Genomic DNA, 18,170 nt, shown 5'->3' with positions numbered 1-18,170 from the left:
ATTACTCTTGGACAACTACTCCAAGCTACTCTTTTTACCCTGGGTCTCTTCCCCTCTAATCAATTCATCCCACAAATGTGAGGCTGAGGGATTATTACAAATCGTGCGCTAGGCAGGACGCTACCAATGGTGAGATCGGTGACAGACCCCACTCTTGAGGTAATGATTTCAAGCAGGCATATGAACAGTCACAAAGCAGTGTGGAAAAGATTAACAAAATGGTGGTGACTTTACGGCTGCTCATGGAAGATGGATTTAAATTAGGAGGAGATAGGCAGTAGATGGTGATTTCAGAGGACTAGGGAGGGGAGAAGAGGCAGAGACCAAATACAAAGGCCGATAAAGTAAGAGGGCAAGTTCATTTAATAAAAGTTCACTTTTTTTTTTTTTAGAAACAAGGTCTTGCTACATAGTTCAGAGTAGCTTTGAACTCGCTATGTGGCTCAGGGTGGCTCTGAAGTTGAAGTGATCCTCCAGCCTCAGCCTCCTGAGTGCTGGGATTATAGGCATGTACCACCATGCCCAGCATGAAAGTCCATTCTATCTCAGGTACAGGGCGTGTGGGGTGGGGTGGGAGAAGGGAAGACGTATCTTTGGAGAAGTTGTGGGTGCCAGACTATGAACAGCTCTCAGTATATGTACCTGTAAAATGCTAGACCTACCAACATCTTCCTTTCTAGAAATTTCAAAGCCACTCAGTCCACAAAGCCACCCAGTCTCCTTATTCCCTGTTCACCCATACTTTATACATTACTGTTGGAGCAGCCTCACTCCTTGGAGACGCTCCTGCTACACAGCCTGCTCCCCAGGCTGTAAAAAAGTGCTCTTTCACAGCACTTCGCACACTTGTGATTATGATGTCTTGTGTACTGCTGGTTCTCGAGGACAAGCACACAGCCTATCTGCTGGAAGACGACACACAATGGATACTCTGTTATAGCCCAGCAAGTGGCAACTTGGGATTCCCTCCTCTTCCTACCTGCCTTTCCCAGTTGACTCCCACTTGGGTAAGACTGCTTTAGAACCGAGTAATCAACAAGCACCAAGTGAAAGGTGGGATCAGGGAGTGATGAAAGGAAGTGAATTCATATCCAAGGGGAAAAGTGGGTATGATATGCAAGTCCTCACCTGGGGTCCTGCTGCCCAGTGCTGCCTCTGCCGTACAGTGGGATCACCTTGTCTCGGCTAATGCCGGCTTTGCAAACTGGACACACCTGTCTGTTAGGTCTGGTCTCCAACCACTACAAGCAGGAAAGAAAAACAGAGAAATGGCCAGGGATCCACCAGAGTAATAGCAGAAGAATATGGGACAGAAACCTCCAAACACCAGCACAAGCAGGGAGCACCTCAAGAAACCTGATTCCAATTCCTGCTCCTAGCACTCAACACATATTTACTAGTGGTGAAATCAAAATTGGCTTTAAATACTATCATATTTAATTGTTTTTATTTTCTTGTACCATTGTGTAGCAATTTCTGGCTTTTGCTTTTTTTGTGTGTGGTGCTGAATATCAAACCCAGAGCCTTGTGCATGCAAGCCAAGAGCTCTACCACTGAGCCACATCCCCAGCCCAATACTGTCATATTTAAACTGTTTTCTTTTCTTTTCTTTTTTTTTTTTTTTGAGAGAGTCTCACTCTGTAATTCAGGCTGGCCTTGAACTCTCAGTAATCGTCCTGCCTCAGCCTCTAGAGTGCTAAAATTACAGATGTGCACCACCATGCCTGGCTCTTAAAACAGGCTTCTTCATGTTTTGTTTCATTAGGGGCCACCAACCTTACCGCAGGAAGGAGCTTAAGCCTGAAGCTGCCCAAGGGTCTAATCTTAGGTTCGTGAGGCTACTGATATAAGTATGACAAAGTTTAAATCTCCACCTTTACATGGCATTGTGACACATGGCTTTAGTTCCAACTCGCTGAGAGGCTGAGGCAGGAGGATGGAAAATTTGAGCCCAGCCTGGGCAATTTATTTATTTACTTATTTATTTTTATTTTTAATTTTTAATTTTCTTTTGTCTTTTTGAGACAGGTCTCACTATGCCGTTCAGGCTAGTCTTGAGCTCACTTTGTAGCCCAGGTTGGTCTCGAACTTGCAACAGTCCTCCTGCCTCAGCCTCCCTAGTGCTGGGATTACAGGCGTGCGCCACCATACCCAGCCAGCCTGGGCAATTTAGTTAGATCTTGTCTCAAAATAAAAAATTAAAAGGGCTAGGGATATACCTTAGTCCAAAAGCTTGGAGTTCAATCCCCAGTACCACAAAAACAAACAACCCTCCACCTTTCCCAAAGGATCAAATAGTTGTATCCATATGTAAACACTATTTTTCTTTCTATGATTTCAGATTTTTATAGCATTTCCTCAAGAACTGTGTACCCCAGAAATCAGCATCTGGGCATAAGTTGACCATCTGCTTGTGATTTACTATGTATTAAGGGAGAACTTTTAGCTGGGGTGGTGGCACATGGCTATAATCCCAATACTTGGGAGGTTGAGGCAGGATTACCACAGGCCAGCCTAGGCTAGGTATTGAGCTCAAGGCCAGTCTGAACTACATTGTGAGACCCTGTCTCAAAAAACAACAACAACAAAAAAAAAAATCAAAAAGGGGAGAATTTTTAAAGATCATTATATAAATTTGATTATGTGTTTTCACAAACTCTCACTGATTTCTGCATTCACCTATTTCTTTCAGTACCAAAAATGCTAAAATCCTGTTTTGGGTTCCCAGACCTTTTCATTGGATACATTAAAAACGTTTTGTAAAAAAAAAAAAACAAAACACATTTTGTTTAACTTCTTTGGTTTTTTGAGACAGGATCACCCTATGTCAGAGATGGCGAACCTTTGAGAGCTTTCAATGATATAAGTAGCCTGCTGCAGCGCATGTGCCTTAAGTTTGCTACCATTCCCCTATATTGTCCAGGGTAGGCTTGTACTTGCTATGTATCCTAGGTTGGCCTCAAATTTGAGATTCCCTGCCTCAGCCTCCCAAGCATTAGGATTAAAAGGTATGCACCACTACACTTAGCTTTCTTAAAAACAAACATTCCAGAGGCTGAGACAGGAGAATCACCGTAAGTTAGAGGCCAGCCTGAACTATAAAGCAATACCTTGTCTCAAAAAACAAACAAAAATGTTAAAACATGCTATACCTATATTGTCTTTATAGATAGTAGATAATTTCTTATGTATATTTTCTCAACTTTTATTTTTGGTGCTAGAGAGAAAACTCAGGGTCTTTATGTACTGTACCACTGGGCTGTATCCCCAAGCCCTCAACATTTTAGAACATAATTTGCACCTTTAGACCCAATGACATGAGGTTTATTATATAAATGTGACTCTAGGGCTCTAGGGCTCCAGGGCTCCAGAGACAACGCCACTTAATGATTAATATCCTACTTTCTTCATTTGACTGTCACTATCTCCAAAACCTACATTATATGTTTTCCCTAATAAACTCACAACCAACATGTTCTACTGGGTACCACTAGGGTCAGACTTCTCAGCCCTATCTCCCCCTTCTTTCTCCCATCCAGATTCTGAGGCTTTACATATCTGAAACTTGTCTTCCCCTCACATTCCCAAACCACCTCAGTATGGCCACCTGTGACTGTGGTACTCTACTGCAGACAACCATGGAAAGAGGCAGGGCAGTAGTGATAATTTATACGTAACTGTGACTACCAGGCCCAGTTCCATCTCACCATGTAGGTGTTTAGGTCTTGTAAATGTACCTGGCTTTCATAATAAGCTAAAGCTGGGAAAACAGGGGGCCGGGGATTTAGCTCCGCGGCAAAGCGTCTGCCTGGCAAGCGCAAGGTCGTGAGTTCGGTTCCTGGTACCGGAGAAAAACCAAAAAATAAATAAATAAATAAATAAATAAATAAAGCTGGGAAAACAGACTATTCTTCCTCACAAAAGCTGTCCCCATCATCATTTTCAAAAACTTTAATAGGAGGATGGTTGATATGAGAGGAGGTATTTCTCAAAAATAAAAAGGACCTAATATTTTATCAAATTGGACCTGACTTAAAATGAAGAATTGAGACCCAGTGTGGTGGTGGCCTACCAAGGTGGCAGAGTTAGGATAATCTTAGATACTAATGACCCCTTATTTCATTAAGTGTCTGTTAGCAGGTACGTGTATAAAAGGGTTGGGGGGTAAGCAAGCAAATGAGTCCAGAAACAGGGGAGATTGCAGCCTCTGACAGGAGTCTCCTGAGACTAGGGCTATCTTGTGCAACCATAGCTGATGAAAGACAGAGAAAAATGGAATGCACCTTACCTGATGTAAACACGGCCAACTGCCAGAGTCCCCAGGGCAACCAGTCATCAAGGAGAAGGGGGAAAAGAAGAAAAAGGCTTTCATTAGCAGAAACATTTGATGAATAGGGTGGGAGTGCCAGAATGCAAAAATCAGGGAAAATCACGGCATCACATTCCCATTGAGGGGTTAATGGGATCAGAAATGAGACGTCATTGGAAAACCAAGAGAGCGGAGACAAGACCCCAGTCTCCACCTCTGGGATCCCATTGCACATGCAGACCACTAAGGCCCAGACCATCCAGATAGCCTTCAGTTATTACAGCCTCTGAAAAACTCCAAAAGCTAAGTATCTTCTGTAGAAAAATTCACAGGCATTCTAATGCAGTACATGCAAGCATACATGTACATACATATTATTTTAGTGCCCAGTTTCAGTGGGTTCATAGCCTCCTCAGGCTCACAAGGGATGTGTGGACTCCTAGGTAGCCCAGATCCAGCTGGACAGTCTTCAAGCTGTCCTCCGCTTTGACAGCTCTGCTAGCAGGAAGTAGGTTCAAAGGTCAGGCCTTCCCTAAAAACACTGCTAAGTAATGAAAAGAATGGGGAAGCTACCTGACAGAAAGGGCAAGCACAGTTTAGGGAGTTGCTGTCCAATGTTTCATTTTTCAAAGGAGGAAATCAAAGCTCAGAAACATGCAGCGACTTGTACCAGAACTAAAGACAGTCTCCAGACTTCTAGTTTACTGCCCCTTCAACACCTAGCACTGCAAGCAAAAAATGGCATTTACAGAATTGAAGGAAAAGATTCAGATTTTTAGTATTTTTTCTCTCTCATTACTTAATTCACTCAAATATCTACTGCACACCCACTATTCACTAGGGTGGTAGAAAAACTGCAGATATAGTTTTGGTCCCTCACACATTTGTTTTTTTCTAGCCGAGTAAACCATGCACTCAGGATAGCTCTTTTCCAATTCCTAAACCAGTTCAGTTTCACAAACCAGATATCCAGGTTTTCTGGACAGAACAAATCCCTCACATCTGACTCCAACACTAACCTTTCAAGGCTGTTCTAACCTGAACGGAACATAATCCAAATCACAGCAGATCTTTCTTGGCAACTTCCTCAAAGGCTCTGAGCGAGAAGTGGAAGTGAATGAATGACCCTCAGAGGAATGCTTAGGATTAGAACAATGATGGGGATTCCTCCCATTTATTAAGCACCTACTGTGTGACAGGATGTGGCTGAATACCTTTTCATTTATTAATGTCATTGGATGGTTGTATTAACCTACCAAGGGGTTTAATTATCTCCACTTTACAGATGAGGAACTAAAGTACTGTATAGAGAAGCTAGCAGATTTGCCTAAAGACACACCACCTAGTCTGGAAGCAGCTGTATCATTTTAAAATCCATGTTCCTTCCCATGGTTCTCTGCTTCTTAATTCTTTTTTTTTTTTTTTTTTTTGGTTTTTCTCCAGTACCGGGAACCGAACTCACGACCTTGCACTTGCCAGGCAGGTGCTTTGCCACTGAGCTAAACCCCCAGCCCCAGCTTCTTAATTCTTAATTCTGTCACACATTAAGACTTGGTTTTATGGGCTGGGGATATAGCTTAGTGGTAGAGTGCCTGCCTGCCTGGCAAGCGTAAGGTCCTGAGTTCAATTCCCGGTCACCCACCCCCACGGCAAAAAAAAAAGAAAAACATTTGGTTCTATGATATTCTTAAGTATTTCCAATTTGATACAGCTGATTACAACAGTTTCACAAAGAAGATTAGGGAAGGACTCTGAGGACAACAAAATCTCTGCACAATTCCGTTAATTACCAATAAGTTTATCTTTTATACTGGTGTGAACTTAAACTCCTCTAAATATTGCTTAAATGATTCTCATTTCATACTGTTTTCCTACTCAAAAATATTCATTAGCTCTATGTCCTCTCAGTCAAATCAGGTTTTGATAATCTGGTCCAGCCCTCTACAACTATTCTTCTTTCCTAACATGTCCAGCCTCCTATCTAAGGGGCTTAAGAGGTATACAGTAGCCTCAGGGTCTCAGAGGAACCCAAAAGTGCACATGCCTGTCCCTAGAAATTGCCTGCCTTAGGATGGAATGGACCCTTTGTCTTACCTGCCATTCATATACTCTAATTTCAATCAAGGTTCCGTTCCTTTTTCAAGATTCAGTCCAAAAATTTCAAGAGAAAAAAAGCAAAACTCAACATTCTCCCAGATTCTCAGAGCCAACAGGGGCTTCTGTAGTCATTAGGGCTGAAATGGACAAAGATCCTGCCCCTTCATTTTGATATACACACATACACATAAAATAGTGATAACTATGGTTAGCTAACACATAGTACATGCTGCATGTTATGTACTCTTCTAAGCCTTTTATATATTTTGGGTCATTCATTACTCACAAACAACCCAGTAAAATGAGGCAGTGTGAATAAGCACCTTGTCCAAGGTCAGCTAATAGGGAAGTGGCAGAGTCAAGAATTGTGGGGAGGAAATATGGTTTCACAAGTCACTGGTATAACCACTACGCTATACTGCCACTGCTTCTAGGTTCAGCACATCATGTGGCAGGTATTACTATCACTAAGTGGTATTATCACTGAAGAACTGGGGAGAAGCAGTCCAGTGTGGAGACAGTATTTGCCCAAGGTCACCCAGCTTAGTGGCACAGTTGGGGTGGGAACCTAGGTCTTCTGCCCCTTTGGCCTAAGTATATCAGGACCCGAAGGGGGTGAGAGGCCTTCTATTCTTAAGCTGCCCAGGGCGATGGGCTTTCCAAACTTTGTGGCATGAACTCTGGGATGGCAGCAGGGATACTGACCAGAAGAGGTGGCCACACAGGCTGATGACGGCGTCCTTGGCTGTATCCAGGCATATGTTGCACTCGAAGGTGCTGTCCTGGCCTCCGCTCTCACCACTGCCATTGCTGCTCCCACTGGGTCCCCCTGCACTGGAGTTCTCGGGGGATGCAGAGGCCGAAGGCCCCTGGCTTGCCATCCTTGGCTATCAGCAAATCTCTGAATGAAGATTCTCTCCAGGAAAATCCTGAAAGGCAGAAAGCCCTCAATTGCCCACTTCTGTGGTCACTTCCCTTGGCTTTCATGCCAACATCCCCATCCTCTCTCAGTAACAGAAGCTGATAATGACCAAATTACTGAGCAGACTTTCCAGAGGGATACTGAGAACAACAGTTGTGGGGTGGGACCTGTGAAACTGGAATGAATGTGACCCAGAATATACTTCACAAATAAACTGCAAATCCTAACCAGCCTCCAGATGGTTCTCCATGGGAGCTATCATTATCTTTATTCTGTGATACCCAACAAGATGTTAAATACGTGCTCAATTAAATTGAACTTTCAGGATGCTCTCTAACTTTGGACAGCCTCTAAATTGGCCAAGACAGGGAAATCTACTCAAGCTTGTGATTGACATATTTCAGAATATAACTACGAAAGGTTAGGAGGACAGGAAGACACAGATGGTGATTTTCTGCATTACAATCTTTTTCACTCCTCCTTCTGCCGTGCTGGAATACTACCCATCTTGTCTGAATTTATCATCATTTTAGCCTCAATACACTAAAAGAGAAAGCTATGCCACTGCTGTAAATGAAAAACCAGTATTATTTATTGTAAAGATAGGTATAAATGTAAAGAGGAAAATGTTATTTATCTGTGTATCAAGTCATCTGGCACACTCATGCTATGCTCTGGGCAATATTGATCTGGTTCATACCTTTCCAGCAAACTGTAGCCTGAGTTACCCTGACTAGCATGGAACTGAGACTGGGACTCATGATACCCCGTTTGTATTTAAACCACTGTACTACCATAGACCACACTGGTGACCAAAGCCTTTGAGCTCTGAACTACATTTTAATTTCTCAACTAAAATTTTAAGTTGCCTGCTCTGGGCTCCAACTTGTGATCTTTCTGCCTTAGCCTGCTACAATGTTGGCATTACAGGTGTACACCACCATGCCCTGTCAGAACAAAACACTGTTGACTAATACTTCCAAGTCAAAGAACCCAGCTGGGTGTACAACAACGAGGACATGACCAGCACAAAGGGATACCCACAAACCTTGAGTGAACATTAAGAATCCGTCAGGAGGCTGATCTGGCCACCCTCATCTCAGAAATTTCAAGTAGAAAGTGCTGACTGGCTACCACAGTTAGAGAACTGGAGTCTTACTGCTGGCCTTGCCCAAGCCTCCAACTTGCAAGTAGCAGCCTCTGCAGGCCTTATTTCTCTCACCTGTAAAAATAGGCATTGGGGGCTGGGGATTTAGCTCAGCGGCACAGCGCCTGCCTGGCAAGCACAAGGTTGTGAGTTTGATTCCCGGTACTAGAAAAATAAAACCGAAAAACCAAAAAACCAAAAACAGGCATTGGACTATATGGTGCCCCCAAGCTGCCACTTTCTAGCACTTATAACTGGGTCACTCCAACTCATCTCACCCTCTGCCTCCAAAACAAGCAGCCTCTCCATAAGTGTAGGACTCACCACTGGAGCACCAGAAGACCACCTTGATTTCAGCTTTCAAAGTACAAAGAGATAAAGATCAAATATGCTGCAGTTTTCTCAGACCAAGAAGCCTCCACTGAGTCTTCACAGAAAAGAGTCACAGCTCTGGGCTCATGAAAAACTCTAAGGTAGCAGCTCAGAGACTTCAGCAGGGAGAAGAGCCAACTCACCGCCACTTTTTCACTCAGTTACATCATTTTACGTAATGTCCCAGAAGGGCATGTGGCTGCTGACAGAACCAGTGCCTTGGTGCCTCAGCTCCAAGACCTTCTCTCTGATCAGGAGCTTCCTCCTTTTCTCCATCAGCTCTCTTCACCTAAGGATAAATTTGCTTTTCTAGATGCTCCAGGTGAAGAATCCTAAGTACCTGACCCACATGCATCCTGCCCACTCCCATATATGGTGCTGGGGATTGAATTTAGGGCCTTATACATGCTATGCAAGCACTCTGCTACTTTACTGTACCCCTACAGCTAGTGTCTCCTTATCATTCATATGCATGTATGTATTTTTTTTTGAGACAGAGTCTCACTATACAGTTCAGGCTGGCCTTGAACTCACTAAGTATCCCAGGCTGGTCTCAAACTGGCAACAATCCTCCTGCCTTAGCCTCCTGAGTGCTGGGAATACAGGCGTGCACTACCACATCCAGCTATCCAAAATAGTTTATCTTCTGAAATTATTAACTATGTAAAAGATGAGGAAAGGACTACCATAAAATCCAGCTCACCAATCAATTTTAACAACAGCCTCCTGACCTGATTCAATGGGAAATGAATAGCATCATAAATGAGGCATTTTTGCCTGAAAACAAAGACTCTAATCAAGCTACAAAAATTACTGATTTACAGAAAATAAGGATGGATACATTAATTCCAGAGGATATAATTAGCTAACTCCAACTACAGGTTGAGTAACGCAAGTTCTCCATCAGTAGGGGTCAGAGTTAAAGGCTAAGACATGAGACATCTTAACCACTTGCAATGTGTGGATCTTGCTAGAACCAGATTCAAATAAGACAAACATAAAATGACATCTATGAAATCTCTGACAAAAAAAAAATCTCTGACAAAAAATTGGATTTTGCTTTTGTAGTAGCTGATACATGAGAAACTGTTGAGAAAATAAAATCAACCTAGTTTACAACAAAAAAGAATTATTTAGCTGAGTGTGGTGACACATGCCTATAATCCCAGTACAGGAGGATCACAAGAGTCCAGCTTTGGCAACTAAGCAACTTAGGGAAACCATTTTTTAAAAAAGTATCGGAGATTTTATATATATATATGAAATATATATGCGTGTATCTTTTGAAATCTGACAAAACAGTAATAGCACATTAAAAAAAATATTACTCAAGTTAGGTGTGTGGTGTAGGCCTGTAACTGTAGTACTCAAGAGGCTGAGGTAGGAAGATTATGAATTCAAAGCCACAGAGTAGTTGAAAGACAGCCTGGACTACACAGTGAGACCCTGTCTTCTTTTTTTTCTTTTTTGGTACCGGGAATCAAACTTAGGACCTTGTGCTTGCCAGGCAGGCACTTGTGCCACTGAGCTATATCCCCAGCCCGAGATCCTGTCTTAAAAAAAAAAAAAAAAGTTGCCCACATTGTCCCAGTTCCCAACTCAACCCAAAAAGCTTTGCATTCAAATATTGACTGTTGAATGCCATGTTGGCCATATGGCCTGGTCGATTCCTTGCTGGCTTTATTTTCTTATCTAAAAAGTGAGGGTATCTGTTATGGTTGGTACACTGTGTCAACTGGAGGAGTCTGGAGGCTTGGCTAAGTGACTCAGCAGTTCTACAGCCTAAGCCTGTGCAAGAGGAGGACACGGAGATGGTATGGGCATGGGCAGACAGCCCTCACACAATATGTGAGAAAAGAGGCTTACTGCCCTCCCCTTTTTGCTCTCGCTGCTTCTGTGGTCTTGTGCTGCCTTCAAGTAATGCCCCTGTGCCCTGCCACTCTGCCTTGGAGCCAGCTGATTGTAGACTGAAACCTCCACAAACTGTAAGGTAAGTAAACCTTTCCTTCCTTAATTTTGGGTGTTGGGTATTTTGTCTCAAAAATGAGAGAAAAGTGACCAACACAGAATTTGGTACCAGGAGTGGGGTTGTTGCTGTGACTATACCTGACCATGTGGTTCAAGATCCTTCGAAATGGCTTGTGGGAAGTGTTTGGAAAAGTTTGGAGATGTCGCCTGAAAGAGTAGAGCTAGACCACCTTAGGCTGTTCTGTATGGGAGATTCTGGTCAGAGATCAGAAGACCAGAAGGCTGACAGAAATCCTGCTGATAAAGACTGGGCTCTGGAGGCTTCTGCTGGGAAGAAGGACCAAACTGGGTACTAAACTCGAGATGATGTGTTATGGCTTGGCAAAAAGTTTGTCTGTACTCTGCTCGGGTCCAGAGATTTGCCTGAGAATGAGATTAAGGGCGGTGGACTAATTAATCTGGCAGAAGAAATCTGAAGGCAGTTGAATGTTAAGGCTGTGGCATGGCTATTGTTGAGGGGTTTTAGCCAGATTTATGTTGAGAATCAACAGCAAAGAGCCCAGCAGAATGATTTAAAATGTTGTGAGTTTGTCCAGAGAGGAAGCTCCAGTAAAGCTATGGGCTGAGAGGATAGAGCTGAGATCTTGACTGATGAAAAGGAACAGGACAATATAAAAGATGGCCTGAAGGCATCACAAGAAGCTACAAGTCTCCACCCTCTGCAGCCTCAAACCTATAAAAGCAAAAGACTTTATTTTGAGGCGAAAGCCACAGGGTACCACGTTCCAGAATGGCAGTGGCTACACCATGTGCCAGAATGGCAGTGGCATCGAGAATCTGTTCCTCAGAATCAGGTTCACAGTGCTCAGCAATCCAAGCACCTGACCCTTACAGTCAAGAGAGAAGAAAGCCTGGCTACTGCTCTATGTGGCAGCAGACCTTGGCATCATCCACGTGGCACTGGTTTTAGGTGCACACAGGATGCAAGAGTTCTGAGGTTAAGAAGGCTTCCACCTAGACTTCAGAAGGCCTGGGAGGCCAGACAGTGTGCCTCTGACAGACCAGTGTGTGAAGCTGTGAGTGTGAAGTGAAAAGTGCAGTGGAGACCCCAGAAGTTTGGAAAGGCCAGGAATGTGGATTGTCTGAGGAAAGCTGCAAGCAGGGAGCAAAGCAGGTGTAAGAGAGAAGCCATGGGAGCTGTAACTACCAGAAGTGCCATAGGGGTGGAGTCACACAAGCCCTTTGGACCTCACAATGTGCCAGATTGCTTCAGATGCTGGACATGGAACTATAGGACTTAATGTTTGTGCTGTTGGATGTTGGACTTGCTTTGGTACCAATGCTTTGTATCCTCATTTGTACCTTTTGGAATGGTAATGTTTATTTTGTGTCACTGAATGTTGGAAGTGTTTAAATTTTCATTTGTACAGGGCCTCACAGCTAAGAGTTTGCCTTACTTCTTGGAGGAGACGTGGACTTTTCAGCAATGCTGAAGCTGTTAGGACTTTGGCAACTCTTGCAGATGGACTAAATGCCTTTTGCATACAGGGATGTGCATGAGTCTTGGCAGGGGCAAAATGTTATGGCTGTAGTGTAATATAACGTTGATAGACTTAATACTGGTTCTTAAGGATTATTAAACCTGTGTTATAATGTTCAAGTTGTGAAATGTAAGAATAATGTCTTTGTATCTGGAAACTGGTTTCAAGAAATGTGTCAGGTTGCCAAGTTGACAAGGGGTGGATTTTATGGTTGATACAGTGTCAACTTGAGTCTAGAGGCTTGGCAAGTGACTCAGCAGTTCTACATCTTGAGCCTATGCAAGAGGCGAGCATAGAGATGGTACGGCTATGGGAGGATAGCCCTCATATGATATAGGGAGGGAAAAGAGGCTTACTGCCCTCCCCTTTTTGCTCTCGCTGCTTCTGCTCTCTTCTGCTGCCTTGAAGTAATGCCCCTGTGCCCTGCCACCCTGCCTTGGAGCCAGCTGATTGTAGACTGAAACCTCCACAAACTGTAAGGTAAGTAAACCTTTCCTTCCTTGATTTTGGGTGTTGGGTATTTTGTCTCAACAACAAGAGAAAAGTAACCCAAGACAAAATTATGCCTCCTACAAGGCTACTGAGGTGGCTTTGAGATAACACAGTGACCTGGAGGGCACACCACAGTTGGAGGGGGCTACTGGTGCTAAAGAGGCCCACACATAAACCACTTACCTTGGTCATTACCCTCCATACCCCTGGGATCCAACAAGCCTCTGAGCAGTCCATACTCTTACACATGAACATAAACAACAAACTGGGGTCAAGGCAGGTGTTAGGGCAGGAATGATCAGGAGACAATCACATGTCAGCTTAGTGTTTGCAAGGTGTGGCAACTTTGTGGCGAGCCACGCAGAGACAGCCTTGTATGTCTAAACTTACATCACATCACTCTCATTCTAATTCTTGTTAGATTGCCTATGTGGTTCCTTCCCTGGGCTCTAGAACCTCATCCTAGTTGGCACTCAAATATTTGTTAGTCAGTGATACAGGCATGCATGACTGGTCTTGGTCAACTGCCAGAACAGCAGAGCCACACAAATATCCTTGAAGGATCATCTCTTTACCTCTTCTCCAACTACATGCACAGGAACCTCCCCACATGCAGGTGTCATGGCAGAGATGAGTAGCCTCCATTGGCCACTGTCTACAGAACATCTGTGGAACAAAAGAATGTGGCCACAGCCTCATACGCCCTCTGGGCTAGGACAAGGAGCCCAGAAAATAGAGGGCCCGGACTGGATCAGGAACTGGACAAGAATAAAAGGAAAAGAGGCCCTTAGTAGCCTATACACTTTGACATGATCACACAGCAACCACGTTCTGGCTAGTTCTGTGTCTGGTCCGCGCGCGCGCGTGCGTGCGTGTGTGTCTATATTGCCCAAACTGGTCTTGAATTTGGGGTTCAAATGATCCTCCTACCTTGGCCTCCTGAGTTCTGAAATCTGTATTTTGTCAATGTGTTCCTCCTTCTATCTTGATTTTCTGATGAGCAGTTTCAGAAACACAGCTCTAGAATAGGGCGAACTTGACCAAAAGCAAAGAGCAGTAACACCAGCACAGCACAGGGTTTGAGAAGAACAGTAATCTCAGGGCCTATCCTTCTGAATGTATAGCCCTTGGCTACAATCCACAGGGATTGCAAAGAGGTCAGATAAATTGGGGTGGGAGACAAGTCTGCTGAGATTTTACACTAGTCAGCACTTAGTCATTAGAGACACGGATGATCATTTAAGAAACAAGTTCCAAGCCAGGCATGGTGGCACAAGCCTGTAGTCTCAGCACTTAGGAGACTGAGGCAGGAGTTCAAGGCCAGCCTGGGCCATACAGTGAGACGCTATCTCAACAAAACAAAACAAAATAAAACAAAACCCCCCAAAAACAAACAAGTTCACAGCTACTTTTGAAAAACATTCTATTTATAATACCAGCATGATCCATTTGGAACTAAGGCAGATTTACAATACTTAATGATCTGTTTGGAGTACACAGCCTGATTATGACTACCCAGCATCCTTACTACTACCTTTCTAAAGCTGGCCTTTGTTCCTCTTACCCTAGCCCACCTTATAGGAACTAAGCAAGCGAGACAATATCCCAGCAGGAACCACCAAGAAACTCAAATCTCAGGAGGAAATCTCTTTGCAGTATTCTTGTGTTCAGTTCTCAGGTTCTAACAACTGTAGAAATTCACTATTTGCCTTCTCTGTCCATTTAACTCCAGGAATTCCTTGACCAGGTATACACAGGAACCTAGAAATATTCATCTCAGTTATAATTTGGGTGATAAACAGCTCACACGATCCCAGCAGAGGTCTTATTTCTTTGAGCACATGTCTGTACATACAGAAGCTTTCTGCCAGGAACACTGGCATGACTGAACGTGTCTGTGCTGCTCATTAGGCTGCTGCTAAAGTGTAGACAGAGATGAGACGCAAATTCCAAGAATGTCCACACTACACAGAAGGTTTGAGTGGGGAGAAACAAGTAAGCTGATTGGAACTTAGAACACACAGAAAGCAGTTCTAAAATTTTAGAGAATAAATGGTGTTTAGGTCCCTATGTTTGTCCTCAGAGATCTGTCCCTCAAATACAGGACTAATGACATGAATGACTTTAAAGGTCCAGAAGACCTGAGAGCTGGCTTCCTAAGAGCTGCACTGGTTCTTTTCTCTGGTACCCTATAAGCACTTTATTTACTCAACTACCCTTTATCACTTTCAAAGATGTATAAATGATCCTATTTGCTAGGATACAGATAAAAGGTCTCAGTTTAAGGGAGATACAGACAAGTAAACCAACAAGGTAATCTAACATATTGGGTACTAACAAAGGTGTGTACAGTGCACAGGAGAAGGGGATGCTGGGGAGGATGTGGAGACTGCACATAAGACCAGAGGACAAGTCACTGTGTCAAGTGCAATGAAGCTGGAGCCCATAGAACACACAGGGATGGTAAGACAGCAAGAGCTGGGACTTTGAGGCAGGAAGGAAGGTGTCAAATTCCTAATGCCCTGCAGGCTTGGCCTACCTGGTTCAGACTCCCAACAGAGGCACCTAAGCCAGCCCACCCCATCTTCCCAAGGGCACTATCATTTTAATGTCTATTTCTGCCCCCATCCAGCTCCCATTCACTGGCTAAATAAACTAGTACATGTATATAATACATCATACTATGTAACATTATACTTTTATGCTACCTTATATTCATTCATTCGTTCATTTTTGTGGTGCTAGGTATCAAATCCAGGACCTCAGTCATGCTAGGAAAGCACTCAACCACTAAGCTAAATCCCCAGCCCTCCATTGCACTATCTTAAATCTATTAAGCATAGATTCCATTTACTTGCAGAGAAATTTTGCTTGCATGACAGCTTTAAACATGTTTAAATGTTACACAAAACAAACCCAATACAAAATTTTTTTTGCAACACTGAATGTTATATCATATCAAGTAAAAAAGTTACAGGGAAACAGAGGCCAAAAATATTAACTGTAGCTGTCTCTGAATAGTGGAAGTATGGTTAAATTTCTTAAGGTTTTGCCAGGTATGGTGGCAATACATTTGTAATCTGAGCTACTCCAAAGGCTGAGGCAGAAGAACTTAAAATGTAAGGGAGCCTGGGTAACTCAGCAAGACCCAGAATAGCCAAACCAGGGTTTCAAATTATATTACAAAGCTACAGTGATAAATACAGCATGATACTGCCAAAAGATAGACATGTTGATCAATGAAACAAAACTGGGGATATAGAAACAACCTCTCAGTCATCTTATCTTTGATAAAGGGGCCAAAAACATATGCTGATGGGAAAACAGGTTATCCATATATGCAAAAGATTGAATCTAGACCCTTATCTCTCACCTTGTACTAAAATAAAATCAGAATGGATCAAAGATCTAGGTATAAAAACAGAACACTGAATGTGCAATCACCACCTATCATCATTAGCATCCTTGGGGGTGTTAAATTATAATGCTCAGTAGAGTTAAGTCATTTGCCCATAGTCACAAAGCAAGTCAAAGCTTCCCAATGCTAAGCCAATGTGCTTAACAAATGGTATCTTAGTGATGTGTTCTTGTGGATCTCCTCATACCCAGTCCCATACCAAGTTAGCCTTTCCCAGGGAAAGGCACCTCAAGTCCACTTCATAAATGTGTATGGACTGTCAGATCTGATGTTCAAGAACACTCAGAACTGTACAACATAATACAAATCAATCTAGTTAAATGGTTGTGGAAAATTAGTATCCTAAAGAACAAAACATTCTTCATTGATTATGTGTTTCAGATCTAGGAACATTACATATTTGCTAAGTCAGTATTTAAAAAAAATAATAATAAGTATTACCCCAAACTCTTAAATGGATGAGAAAATAAAAACAATAATTAAAAACAGGAAGCCAGCCAATTCTAGCACTCTGGAGGACAGCAAATTAGAGCCCAGCACATGCAACTCAGTGACTTAGTGAGACCCTGTCTCAAAATTAAAAATAAAAAGGGGTGGGACTATAGCTCAGTGCAAAGGCTCTGGGTTCAATCCGAAGTACCATCCCCCCCAAAAATCAGGCATCTGCAACCAAGAAACAGTTCAGGATTTCCCATTCTTATCTATTACAGACAACAATACTCACAATAGAGGAATAATTATGCTTTTTGTTCTGTTTTTGTTTCTTGAGACGGGGTGGCTACGTAGTTTAGGCTGGACTTGAATTCACTGTGTAGCCCAGGCTGGCCTTGAATGTGCTTCTATTCTCTTGTCTCAGCCTCCCGAGTGCTACCATAGTGCCCAATAGGAAGGAGATGTTCAATAAATGTACATAAATGAATGACAGAAATTTGTTAATATCAACTCAAACAAATGTAGCAGTGAAAATACTCTACTAAAAGCTTTTCAGATTGGATCCCAGTGGCTATGGATTTTCTAGTACAACACAGTGAAAGGAGCAATATGGAACCCAAGGAGTTGGTCTGAGGCTCAGCTATGGCACTCAATAAGCCAGCTGTTAGTTTATATCTGCATGTCATCCCAAATCCCCACGAATCTGAGCCTGGTGGCACATGCCTGTAATCTCAGCACTCAGGAGGCAGAGGCAGGAGGATCACCATGAGTTCAAGGCCAGCCTAAACTGCATAGTGAGACCCTGTCTCAAAAAAAAAAGGCTCATGCACACATAGGTGGGGCTTTGGGAAGATGACCGGATCATGGAAGTGTGACATGTACCACCTATTAGTTCTGATGAATTTCTACCTAAATGTGATGTTGGAAGGTGAAGCCTGGTTGGAGTAGGTGGGCCTCTCGGAGTGTGGCCTGGCAGAGTCTACCTCCCTCCCCTTTGATCTCTCTCTGCTTCCTACAGCCAAGCCATAAGCTCCTTCTCCTCTGCCATACCGCCTTGTTTTGGAACTAGCTCACGATGGACTGAAACTTCTACAAACTGTGAGCCAAAGTAAACCGCCTTCCTTAAACTGTGGGTGTTGGGTATTCTATCTAAGCACCGAGAAAGTAAAAGAGACACTAGTGTACCTCACCTGCAACCACAGATAATTGTGTCTGTCCTCCCACTTTGTTATGAGAAAAAGTTACAAAGTTAGGGTTCTGTTTTTATTTTAATGAAGTCAATGAATCCTCATTAATTCAAATTTTAACTAAGGCTGAGCTAAAGACTTCTAAAGTACTCTGAAGGCAGAGCATAAAAAGAAAACAATTAAGATTGATGAAATTTAACCAAGCAAGAAGAAAACTTTCCAAGAGTTTAGTACAACCTAGTGAATATTTGACAAAATAATGATCTCACTTCTTTTCAGTAGGGA

At 43.0% G+C, this 18,170-nt stretch overlaps 1 protein-coding gene across 4 annotated transcripts in view; it reads right to left on the bottom strand.

Moving 5' to 3' along the window:
• The window catches only part of Rnf185 (ring finger protein 185), a 43,086-nt gene that overhangs the window by 11,013 nt on the left and 13,903 nt on the right, over positions 1 to 18,170 (bottom strand). For 3 of the 4 annotated variants that reach the window (XM_013520463.1, XM_013520462.1, XM_005396299.2), the window contains 3 exons: positions 7,112 to 7,335; positions 4,289 to 4,307; positions 1,129 to 1,241 (listed from right to left, as the gene is read on the bottom strand). In XM_013520463.1, coding sequence (XP_013375917.1) covers positions 1,129 to 1,241; positions 4,289 to 4,307; positions 7,112 to 7,287 — 308 coding nt within the window. In that variant the 5' untranslated portion in view covers positions 7,288 to 7,335. Of the gene's footprint in view, positions 1 to 1,128; positions 1,242 to 4,288; positions 4,308 to 7,111; positions 7,336 to 18,170 lie in introns of those variants that run through there. The other variant, XM_013520464.1, reaches the window with a different exon arrangement.

This window comes from Chinchilla lanigera, unplaced genomic scaffold (genome assembly GCF_000276665.1).
Source record: "Chinchilla lanigera isolate Chin_1 unplaced genomic scaffold, ChiLan1.0 scaffold00054, whole genome shotgun sequence".
Classification (NCBI taxonomy): Eukaryota; Metazoa; Chordata; class Mammalia; order Rodentia; family Chinchillidae; genus Chinchilla; species Chinchilla lanigera.
This window is presented reverse-complemented; position numbering and strand designations above follow the sequence as displayed.